General features: G+C 48.7%; 1 protein-coding gene across 1 annotated transcript in view; it reads left to right on the top strand.

Moving 5' to 3' along the window:
• Positions 1–404: 404 nt before the first annotated feature.
• Positions 405–12,279, top strand: part of SLIT3 (slit guidance ligand 3) — a 533,716-nt gene continuing 521,841 nt past the window's right edge. Inside the window, exon 1 of the mRNA XM_036313891.1 lies at positions 405–1,032. Within this exon, the coding sequence (XP_036169784.1) occupies positions 836–1,032 (197 nt within the window). The 5' untranslated portion in view covers positions 405–835. The remainder of the gene's footprint in view (positions 1,033–12,279) is intronic.

Here is a 12,279-nt window from a genome sequence, read left to right on the forward strand (position 1 = left end):
TAGCTGTGTGACCTCTGGCAAGTCACGTCACTTCTCTGAGCTTTTTTTTTTTAACTATAAAATGGGGATAACTTAAATGCCCCCTTGCGGGACGCTGTTGGAACCGAAAGAAAAAATATGAGCAGAGTGCCTAGCTCAGTGCCGGATTAAAGAAAAAGCGTCACCAGCCTGATTTGTCCTTGGTGAATGAGTCCCAGTTCTGGGGCCCGGCTGGCGGAGACCCTTTCCTTTCCTTCCTTCTCCCTCCTCTGCTGCCCCCTCCCTCTGGGCTTCGGTTGCTCTAGCAAAGTTCTCAACTTAGTCAACATGACGCGCAGCGCAGCCAATGGGAGGCGGAGCTGGCGTTTTTTGTGGGGGGCGGGAGGGGTGGGCCCGCGTCTCTGGTGTCTGCCCTGCTCAGTGAATGGAGAGAGCAAGCGCCGGCCAGCTCACCCGGCTGCCCTGTGCCCAGGCCGCCACTGCCGCGCTCTCGAGCCCAGCTCCAAGGCGGACCTCCTCGGGCACTGTGCCCCACTGCGCTGCCACCCCAGGTCCCCGACCCGGTCCGCACCCCGGGCAGCGGGCCAGCGGGGCCAGGGGGCGCTCGGCACCTGGGCACTCCAAGCGATGTGCAGCGGGGCAGCGTCGGCCCCGCCGATGGAGCTGCTGCCTTCTCCCTCGCCCGGCGCGCCCCGCTCCTCCTGCGCCCCGTGCGCCTGAGCGCCGAGCTCGCTCCTCCTCCGCGCCAACTCCACCGCCTGCTCTCCAGGCCGTCCGTGCTCCCCCGCGTCTCCCCGGGCTCTACGCATCTTGCCCCACGGAGGCAGCTTCCTCCGGGCGCGGGCCCCTGCACACCATGGCCCCCGGGCGGACAGGGGCCGGCGCCACCGTGCGCGCCCGCCTGGCGCTGGCCTTGGCGCTGGCGAGTGTCCTGAGCGTGGCCCCCGCCGCCGCCTGCCCTACCAAGTGTACCTGCTCCGCCGCCAGCGTGGACTGCCACGGGCTGGGCCTCCGGGCGGTTCCTCGCGGCATCCCCCGCAACGCCGAGCGCCTGTGAGTACCCCTGCCCCGCCCCACTCGGGCCACCCACCTGGGTCCCACAGAGAGGCCCCCAGGCGCCAGATTCTGCCTTTTCCTTTGGCCAGGCTGTCTGCAGTCTCTGCTCTCACCCTCCTGGACGGGATCCTTCGCTCTCTGACAGGGGTCTGTGGCTTTGGGCAGGTCTGGGGAGAGCGGTCCCGAAGCCCCCTGCGGTGGGCAAAGAGCAGTGCCTCTCCAGGGGCGAGGGCTGCAGACACGGCCCGCTGACAGCTTCCAAGGAGAATGCTGGCAGGAGAAGAAGAGAACATTTCAGCCAAGGAGTCTTAGGGTGAGGATAAGGGATCCGCGCTCCTGAAAGAGGGGCAGAGGAGAAGGGGTGATGGGGCGGCAGGCGCGCGAGAGAGGAGAGAGGAGAGAGGAGAGAGGGCCCAGTCTGTGACCGGCTTGGAGATCAGATTGGGCCAGCCGCCGTCTGGCTGCCCTTGCGAGGAAAGTTGAGAGTGTGTGTGAAGGTCTAACTTCTGAGGAACCAAACGAATTCAGAGAGGGTGCTTGCAAAACCCGCCCTGCCTGGAGCGCAGCCTCGGAGATGCCAAGCTGCAGTCAGGGTGAATTTTTTATGGCTCGCTTATAAATGCCTACCCGAAAGGGCCAGAGAAGGAGAATGGAAATGCTGACAACCCTTTAAATGAGACCAAGCGCTATAATCTTATAAACCGCACGCAGCCTCAGGTCCTGGGCTTGGCAGTGGGAGGAGAGGCACTCCGAGAGTGGGGTGGATTGACCCTCGTTTTAACCCCAATTGTGCAACCAAATATTTACATTTCATATGTCAACGTTTTGGAAACATTTATCATTTTGATCCTCAGACCAAATTCAAAACTTGGACTCGGGGTGGGCTCTTCCTAGCCTGCAGTTTGGGGAGTAGGGAAGGGGGGAGAAAGGGTGGAACTGGCCTGGGAACACAGCCCAGAAGTGGGTGAGAGTTTGCTGTGGTGTGGCAGACTTCCTCTGTGTCTTGCTCTCCGTCCATCCTCTTTCCCCACATGTCTTAGGGTAGATGCATTCTGCCTTCGTGACTTTAGGCTGGAAGAGAACGGTGCTAAGTCTGAGATGAATTGTCCTAGAGCATGTTATTCCTGGTCATCACCCCCTGCCACCTCATTTCTAATTTTCCTCTTTATATATCCTTGGGTGGAGACACAATAGAACTACCTTCCTTTTTCCTGGAGCTTTCCTGAAAGCTCCATATGAGTTAGTGAAAAAATAACTGTAGCTAATGTTTGATGAATGCTTTTCCTGCCTCAGTTTGTTAGCATGTACTATCTCATTGTCTCCCTACAACAGTCTTATTAGTTACTAGAGGCCCGGAGCACGAGATTCGTGCACTGGGGGGTAGGGGTTCCCTCAGCCCAGCCTGTACCCTCTTGCAGTCTGGGAGCCCTCGAGGGATGTTCGACTGCCGGCTTAGCACAGCCACAGAAGTGGGAGAGGCTCCCGCCACTACCACTGCGCTCACCAGCCATGAGCCCAGCGCATTGACTATCAGGGGGCAGCTCCTGCCTTGAGCGTCTGCCCCCTGGTGGTCACTGCGTGTCATAGTGACTGGTTGTTCCTCCGTTTGGTCAATTTGCATATTAGCTTTTATTATATTGGGTTATTATATTGGATACTGGTAATGCTCATTATTTCACTTTACAGTTAAGCCATCTTGTCATTTGCTCAAAGTCATGTAGCTAGTTAAGTGTTCCAATTCGAACATGTCTGGTTCCTAAGTCCACACCTCTGCTACTCTGCTGTACCTCTTGGAACAAGAGTCAGTTTAGGCCAAGATCTATAAACAGAGAGTTCTGGGAGAGTTCTGACTGGGCTTGGGGCTTAGAATAGGCAACTGCTGCTGCTGCTTCAGGTATGTGTTACAACAGCTAGCTTACATTGACTTGAGCTCTCCTTTGGGAGTCTTGAGACTACTTCTCCCCTGACTCTAAAATCCTGCTGCATTTTGGGCAACAGAGGAGAATGGGCCGTTTCCTCTTGACACGTAGGACGTCTTCACGAGCTTCATAGGTGCAGGACTGCAGTGAGCACCCCACCCCAGAGGACTCATCTGCTCTATAACTGGGAAGAGTTGGGCGGAGACTGGAGTCCTTCGCATTTCCATGGGCCCCTGCTGGAGTCATGGTCACTGGCAGGCATTGGCAGAGTAGGAGGTGCTTTAGAAAACCTGAGTCTTGACTGCCTTAATTCTGGACACTGGTGCCACTTTGGGGTGCAATGGGGTGATGCAGCAAGGCTTGCCTCATTCTAGGCTCTGCCCTCCTGGGGAGAAGGGGCAGCCTTTAGAAGCAAGCTAGGTCAGGATGAATGTAAGGGTTAAGAGCAGCCATAGCCCTTCACCACCCTTCACTCTCAGTCAACTCAGATAGAGCATTTTAAGTCTGTAAACTTCTGTGCAGATATTTGGCATATCTATGCAAAGGATTTCTTTAAAGAAAAGTTTCTCATTCATTCATTCAACAAACATTACTTGAGTATCTACTGCATTCCAGTAACTGTGTATAAAAACATTGCATACACAGAAAAAAAAAAAGCCTGCGATTCAACTTAAAGAATGTAAGCAAAGGAGGGGGAAGGACACATCTCTTCGTGAGCCCTCTGAACTTCTCAGGGCTCAGTTTTTTCATGGGCATATGTTTTGTCAGCATTGCTGTCAGATGCTTGGGATCTTCCTAAAATTCATTTTCTGATCTCACACGCTTACTCTGTGCTTTATAACAAAGAAAAAACACTTTTCCCTTCTTCATTCCTGCTGCTCTACCCCCCAAAGAGGCTTTTCTGAAGGGGAGCGTGTGTGTGTGTGTGTGTGTGTGTGTGTGTGTGTGTGTGGTGTGTGCCCACATGCGCGCGCACACTTGTGCTTTGTTCTCTGGGTATTTTTTAATTCTGAGGCCTTGTCTGCTTGTGGTACACCATTAAAGAAAACCTGTGTGAGGATAGTGTGGTCACCATTTGGACTTTGCTTCAGGCCTGCAATGGGGCCTGTTGAATTGTTCGTAATTAAGCTGCTATCAGAGTCGGGGGTCTGTGTTCCAGCTTCTTCTCCCTAATGTCAGTACAACTCACAGAAAGAGAAACTCTTTGTCGTTTATAAACTACTGACAATTTTTCCCCCTCAACGAGGAGGTGACACCCACAAGAAAGTTAAATAAACGCAGAGGGGAATTCAATGTAATTTATTATCCGTGTAGCAAAGATAGAGGACAGGAGGAGAGGAAGTGAATGGTGGTGCCTGAAACAAAACATTTACCATGGAGCACAGAGTAAACAGATGTTGCATTTACCCTTCTGAGCACAAAAGGAGCTCACAGATGTAATTCTTCTCCAACCACAGTCTCGGCCTGGAAAAGAGGAGACAGATGAAAATGAATTCTCACGTGGGGCCTCCTCTCCCCATCCTGCCTAAAGGCAGGCAGAGGCCCTCTTCGCACCCACAGCGAGGTGGTGGCCTGAACAGTTGAGCGGGGCAAGAGTGGACATCTTTGGTTTTTCACTTGGCTCCGGAACATGCTGGAGACTGCTGTATTTAAATAAACATTTCCTGTTTGCGAAGGAAAACGGGCGAAAGGCTGAAACGTGAGAATGTGGTAACTTAATTTTCTCCATCACTCCAGATGACGGCAAGCTTCGCCAGTGGTTGGGTCCAATAAAAACCCACACTGTGTCATAGGCTTTCCCTCACTTGACCACAGAGGTCCCAAGGTCAAGTGGGAGACTTTCCAAGATGCTCAACAGCCAAGCCCTGTGTCCTGGCATTCCCTGCCCTCAGGGCCAGCTCAGAGGGCCAGGGGCACGCTGGTGAATCACGATGAGCCAAACACGGCCAGGTGGCCTTTCAGGGAAGCACAGTGCTTTGCAACTCTGAACAGATTGCTTTACCTCTCTGAGCCTCGTTTTCCTGATAGAATTCTAGAATAGCATTAATGGTTTTCCATTTATGGTTCTCTTGTGTCTGCTCTAGTGTCTAGAAAGGTCCCTGGCACATAGTAGGTTTTCAACAAATATGTGTTGACTAAGTGAATGATTTCTCTAAAAGAAAGAAAAAGTCTCTTTTAGTTGTTACAATGAAAGATGGGCAATTATAGATTTGTATTTTTATGCATGGTTAAAGACAACTTACTAGTTATTGTAACTCATGAGTTATTAAGGTTTTCTAAAATTTGACTCTTGTAAACTAAAATTACTCCCTTACTAGAGTTATCAAAGATTCCTAATGAGTGATTCACCTGAGTCTGGTTGCCAGAAGAACCTTACAAAACTCCTACTGTGCACATTCCTGTGGAAAGAGCTAGAAATCCTGAACCCTTAAATCATATCACCTTCTAATCAGGAACTCGTCAGCATCATCCTGCACTCTCCGTGGTTTTTGATTGCTGCACTTCTTCTATTAATTGATGTATTTGTAGGATCATTATTAAGTGTTGCTTTTGCAGATCATCTGGGTCTTACATTATTTCTGCACTTTTGCCATTTTGATTATTATATTGTTTCTCTCCAGTTCTGTTTGTTGTCACAGGGTTTTTTTCTCCCCTGGAAAGTGTGAATGATGGGTCTGAGAGTTGTGGGATCTTTTTGGTCAACTAAAAGGGCAGAGGTAGCCCTAGTTGGTTTGGCTAAGTGGATGGAGTGTCGTCTTGCAGACTGAAGGGTCCCTGGTTCGATTCCAGTTAAGGGCAGGTTCCTTGGTTGCAGGCTCCTCCCAGGCCCCCGGCCCTGGTTAGGTGTGTGCAGGAGGCAACCAATTGATGTGTCTCTCTGACATCGATATTTCTGTCTTTCCCACTCTCTTCCACTCTCTCTAAAAATCAATGGAAAAATATCCTCAGGTGAGGATAAAAAAAAATTTACAATAAAATAAAAAGGCCACGGCAAGAAGATTTCAGAGCCCAGTGCCTAGGGTTTCAGGATTGGGCTCTTGGAGATGGCTCTGGTTTGAATTCTGGCTCTGTTATGTCTTTGCTGTTGTACCCTCTCCGCTCTTGGCTGCAGGCTATTTACTGCCTTGGTCCCACATGTCCACACCTGCGACACAAGGATGATAATTGCACTGGCCCCGTGGGATAGAGTGCACGTGGCCCCAGGTGAGCGCGTAAAGCGCTCAGCCCCGTGCGCAGTGCCCTGCCTCCTCAGCGCCGGCTCCTTTTCCTTGTCAAGTGTGCATGGCGAGCGTTCCTCTTGGGGAGGATTGACTGGAATAATGTGCAGGAAGGGCTTCACGCTGTACCTGGCACATACTTCTCCACAAGCTCTCAATGATGGTGGCCATGGCTGGGGCCCCATTCAGCTGGAAGATTTGAGATGCCCACTCCAAATGTGGCCCGTGGAGGTGATTTCCTTGCCCGCACGTAGGCGGTGCCCAACACCCTCCCGCTGGTTTCCTCCCTCTCCTCTCTCCTAAGCCCAGGTTGGCCTCCCTTCCACAAAGAGGGGATTAAGGCTGAAGTGGTTTCTATCTTTGCCATGGGCTTGCTGCTTTGTGGTCTATTTAAATAAGGAATGCAGTTTATTTATTTATTTTGGGGGATTGGATTTTCATAGGGAATTTTTGGCCCTGACTTTTTTTGTTTTCCAATGTTCATTCCTCCTGTCTTTCCCTAAATACCCCCTTGTACTGACTTCCCGGGTCTGCCTCCATGGCTGCTTTTACTTGAAACAGCTGCATTTACTAGCATGCTCCACCCTCATTATGCAAGGTGGGCTTAACCCTTTTTGGAACTGCTGGAAAGCAACAACAAAAACAAACAAAAAAAACCAAAAAGGCATGGAAGCTTTTCTGAACCGCCACTAATTCCGGATGGGGGAGAGGCAGAGGGTGCCCCGCCTGGTGCGTGGTGTTGACTTCTCAAGGCTCTCCATTGTCCCGGACTCTCTGGCCTGAAATTTAAATCAGCCTCGCCCAGGTGGAAGGAGCTCCAACTTAATAGGAAACCTCTGATTCTGTTTGGAAGACCTGGGTTGTGTTTTGTAACAACTGCTATTGCAGCTCTGCCGCAGGAAGTACTGTCTTCCCCACAACTGTGGTCTTCGTGTTCTGTTGCCAGCATCATCTCCATACAGCTCTCTCCTGTATAATTTGTGGAGAGGTGAGTGACTAAAGGCCCTCAGTATGGGGGATTAGGGAGGGGGAAAAACTAAGGATATTTGTGGGTAAACGTGTGGACGCCAGACCCAGACAGGGCTCCAGTTCTGGTTTGCCACTTACTAGCTGGGTGACCTCAGTTTCCTCATTTGTAAAATGGGAATAAAAATACCCCCGTCATAGGGTGCTGGGAGTATTGAATGAACTTACACTGACCGCTTCAATCACAGTACACAAGTGTTCCTATCGTAATTTTATTGACTGTGGTCTTCCCTCCAGAGAATGCTCAAGATAAAGCCTGTTTTGGAAAAATAGAGATTGACAGGGTTGAAAGGGATTCTCCTGTCCAAGTTCCAACCATGTGGGTGTTGCTCTTCCACCAACATAATTTTGGAGAAAATGGCCATTCTCCTTTGATTACATCCAGTGGTGAGGAACTCAATTCTTCCTAAAGGAACTTATTCCATTTTTAAAAACAGTTCTAAGAATAATTTTTTTCTTTGTCTGGGGCTTGAACTTATCTGCCACTGCTTGTTGTTACACAGAGCAAGTATAATTCTTTTTCCAAATGATAGGATTTCAAAAATCATATTGCTGTTGTGTTTCTCACCACCCACTTACCCAAGGCTTCTCTTTTCTCCCAGACATTTTTAGAATTACCTCACCTATTCTGTTAGACTTGAGACAGGTTCTCTCCCCATTTCTAGTTATCTTCCTCTAACCGGGTTCCCATCTTCTTTGCCTGTATTATAATGCGTCTGTCTGCTCTCTCGCTATCTTGACTTTCATCAGTGTGTTTTCAAGGGACATGTTCACTTTGGACAGCCATCCCCTGGCTTGGCTCATTTTAACCAGGCTGTTCCCTGCACCCCCAGTGCCTGCCAGCCCTCCCTGCTGTGGATCCTATCTTCCCCACCCCAGACTTGTGCAGTTGACTTTTTGGAGTCTAAGTGCAACACTTTGCATTTCTCCTAATTAAATTTTGGCAAATAGCTTCATTTCATCAGCTTTTCAGGAACACTTCCCATTTTGAGTTTCTCATGCAGCATATTAACCACTCCTCTTCCCATTTCCTCTGCAATCAGTGAGCTTGCTCTATAGATCTTTATCCAGGTTGTCATAATCACAGAGTCCTCTCTGCTTTTTTTCCAAGTCTCTCCGTGGTCTGGGGTGTGGACTCCCTAAATATGTTGTCCTGTTCTTTCTGGCTGGGATGGATAAAAGTCTCGAGGTTTTATTGGCCGATAGCATCTTCTTTCCCTGGGGTTCTGTTCATATTTTCTCTGGAATCAATTCCTATTAATGCTTAATTCCTCTGTTTGCTGAATTTTCTATAAACTCTTTGTTTCTCATGACATTTTTCCCATCATAACTTTAGTTTCATCCTTGACCTATTAGGCCAGTGCCAGAAGCCCTACCAGTATAAGATGTGTGTGTGTGTGTGTGTGTGTGTGTGTGTATGTATGTACGTATGTGTGTACATAGGTGTGTGTGTGTGTGCTAGTCTCTCTTGAAAAATATTTTAGCTTGAGAAATTGGGTCCTTCTGTCAACAGCAGAGCTCATCTGAGAAGACTCAGTTTCTCACAGTAATTCCTTTACCATCTTGGGTGCTCATTGGCACTGGGCTAATTTGCTTGAGTAGTGCTGGGACTGAATGAGAGAGAGGATGAAGCATGAAGGACTGAGGCCTACAGGCTCTCCCCAGATCTCTGTAAAGAACCACCACCATCACTATAGCTACCGCTTAGAGAGCCCCTCTGTGTGTTTGGCACTGTGCTCACACTTTACATGCATGGACTCACTTAATCTAGCAGTCATGCAAGGCACGAACTCATGCTGTCTCATTGTACTAAGAGAGGTGAAGGAACTTCCCTAGGTAGGAGCAGGTGAATTAGCATTCATCCAGTCAGGCTGGGCTCAGGTCTGTGATCCAACCACTGGTCATGTCATTCTTCTGAGATCTTTTAAGTCAGCCCCTTCTCTGACATTTAAACTCCATTCTCAAAGAACAACCAGAGGAGAAAAATGAGTCCCAGTTGAATCAGCACCTGTCTGATGCAAGGCATCTAGAGAGGAATGCCAATGCGAAGTTCTGGACATCTGGCGAAAGAGCCATCATGGGGAAGTAGGTGCTATTTGACTTGGAGCTTGACTAGGGTTTGCATAGGTAGAAATGGGAATGTGATAACATGCACAAACGTTCATGGTTAACTGGAACCTATTGGGCATGAACCCTATTTTAAAGGATGGGAGCTGCACTTTAGGAAGTTTTATCTAACAAAGGCATTTGGAACAGAATCCAGAATAGTAGTCAGTGTCACCGTGGTTATGTGGCTAATGCCTATGATTTTTTTTTTAAATTTTGGAATTTGAGGGGATAGATCCTCCAAGAACAGTTATGCTGAACCTGCTTGACCAGCATTTTCCTCCACAAGTGCCTGCTTACTTTGGGCAGGAGCTGCCTTCCATCCAGTGAGATGTAGCACTCTCAGCAGTGACCTCCAGGCTCCCCCAGGCTGAGATCAGGTTCCACTGAAACAGAACGGAAGTGAGGTGCATCCTGGTGGGAGTTCACGTGGCTTCACTCTTCATGGCTTATCACTGCTTGTGTGGGCTCAGACTCCTCTTCTCTTGTCCGGAATGCCAGTCTGAGTTCCTGACCCCTGGTGCATTCTGCAGTTTGGCAGCAGTGTGGGCTGTGGTTCCTGAAAGTCTGCCAGCACATTGAACCACCCACCTTGCCTCCCTCTTGAGTGTTTTAGCCTCCCTAGTTCCTGTCTGCCCCCTAGTTCCTCCTTGCTCCCCATCCTCTACAATTAGTGTATGCCCTCACTCAGGCTGGTCTGCCTGGTGGAGAGTCCATGAACTGCTTCTCATCTGAGGTTTGTGGGCTTGACCATGGACTTCTGCATTTTGAGCATCTCTCCTTGAGCCTGGCTGGCCCCTGACCCCTCCCTTGACCCTTTCAGCTTGGCTTCTTGCTCTCTCCTGCCCTTCATGTAGCTCCGTAGCCTTGGTAACTGAATTTGGACTTTCACCACCTAAGCCTCAGGTCCTGAGATGGGATTGCAGGGAGATTTTTGTAGCAGAGCCCTTCACTGGAAATTGGATACTCCCAGCTATTGGCGGAGTCCTGAAAACAACCTCAGACTTCATCTTCATGGCCATCTGAAGCCTCGTGTGATGCCCAGGGTGGTGTGTAGAGGTACTCCAGGGCTGGATTCCGTGCATGATGAGGTACAGCACGCTCCTGAGCTCCCTGCAGCCTGTGCAGAGATAGGATCAGGTTGTTCTGTGGCCGAAAGCTCAGTGATGATGATTTTGTTGGAGAGCTGTCCTGCTCCAAAATGTGTGGCAGAGGTTTCCAGATGACCTAGCACTTTCCTGACATCCTTTCCCCCTCCCCCAATCTCCGCTCAACTCTAGAATGTAGCTTGAAAACTATTTTAGATGTGGGGGTTTCTAAGTAGTATTAATGGGGACCAGTGGGGAATACACTTTAATGTAGCCTTAAATGAGTAAGAAGACCTAGGCAGAATCCTGATTTTCACCATTTCTTGAAAAATTGTGGGACATTGCAGGAGTATCTTTCTGAGTCCCAGTTGTCCCATTTGTAGTCTTTAGAATAGTAGGAATGACACTTCTCTTATGGAACTAATGCAGTGTTTAAATTAGATCAGATATCTACAAATACCTCCTAAATTTAATGCTATGCAAATACCTTAATGAGTCCACCTAAAATTTTTAGTGATTTTAACCACTAAATCCTGTATCTGAAAGATGATCAGGGTTCATTTTAGAATCTTGCATTTACAGATAAGGAAATGCAATGCTCAAAAGCCTTGCTCACAGTCAACAGGTCTTCGAACTCTCATCAAGTTGAATCTTTCACAACTGCAAAGATAGCCTCACACCAGCCATGTCATCAACCCAACCAAGTGGAGTTTAGTGGACTTTTTGCCTGAATGAGTTAATAATTATTTATTAATTAATAAGCATCAATTTCTGAGAAAGCATAACCAAAGAAGGGGTTCCATGAAGGATGGAGTTTTTTAAAGGAGTTATTTGGCCCTACTATGTCCCAGGAACAATGATGAATAACAAGAGAAATGTTCTCATAATTAGACCAGCTCAAAATAATGGGAAATCAGCCTGGGCTGTACCTTCCCACCAAAATGACTGACAAGCTGAAGGCCACCATGCTAGGTTCAGAGAGGAGATTTATGGGATGGCGGGGGAAATGCTAGAACAATGACGGATGTAACACCAAGCCCTCAGGAACCACAGATGAAAGCAAGCCCCACCCAGCCCATTCAGTGGGTACAAATATGTAGAAAAATTCACACCTCATTTAAAAAAAATAGTACAAATAGAATTAAAAAACTCATGGGGAAAATATTATTCTGAGAACAATTGTCTCTGAGAAAGCATTCAAGTATGTCTCCGAAGCAAGCTGGCAAACAGCACCGGTCTGTGTTTTATTAGGATCCTAACTCTGTAGAGCACTGACCTTATTTGAGAAGCATTTCATAAACACTGACACACAGCACTGCAGCCTTTGAGGCCATCACAAGATACAAGGCCTCCTTTGGGAGGCTGCCTTCCCCTCTTGGGTTGTACAAGCTATAACTGGACTACTGGACACGGTTTCCCTATGGTGTTAATTCCTGTATTCTTCTCGCTTAGCTTAGAGCAGGTAGGAATATCCACAGGGGGGAATGAAGGAAGGAGCTTTGGATTAAAATTGGCTGCGTGGACAGGTTTGCCTCGGAGTGGGATCGGCTGTGGGGGAGCTCAGCTTGGAGGGGAAGGGTCTGAGAATGGTCATTTGGCCCAGTTTCTTTTTAAGAGATCTTACCTTGTGCCTGGAGACCTGTGATGGATGCACGCAGGAGGGTGTGCTTCAGGCAGCATTCACCTGGCCTTTCAGAATGGAACACATGCACTACATCTCCCATTAGACATTGGCGTCTTTCTTTCCATCTCTGCCAGCTTGCAAGTCCTGAATTCCTGGCATGGAACTCAGTCCTGCCCCTCCCCCTCTCATCTTTTTCCCTAGTAAAGATGCTCTTGGGCTTCTGATGTCTCTCTGGAGATCATCTGGTCTACCCCTCCCCACTG

Source organism: Myotis myotis, unplaced genomic scaffold, assembly GCF_014108235.1.
Source record: "Myotis myotis isolate mMyoMyo1 unplaced genomic scaffold, mMyoMyo1.p scaffold_m19_p_6, whole genome shotgun sequence".
Taxonomy (NCBI): Eukaryota; Metazoa; Chordata; class Mammalia; order Chiroptera; family Vespertilionidae; genus Myotis; species Myotis myotis.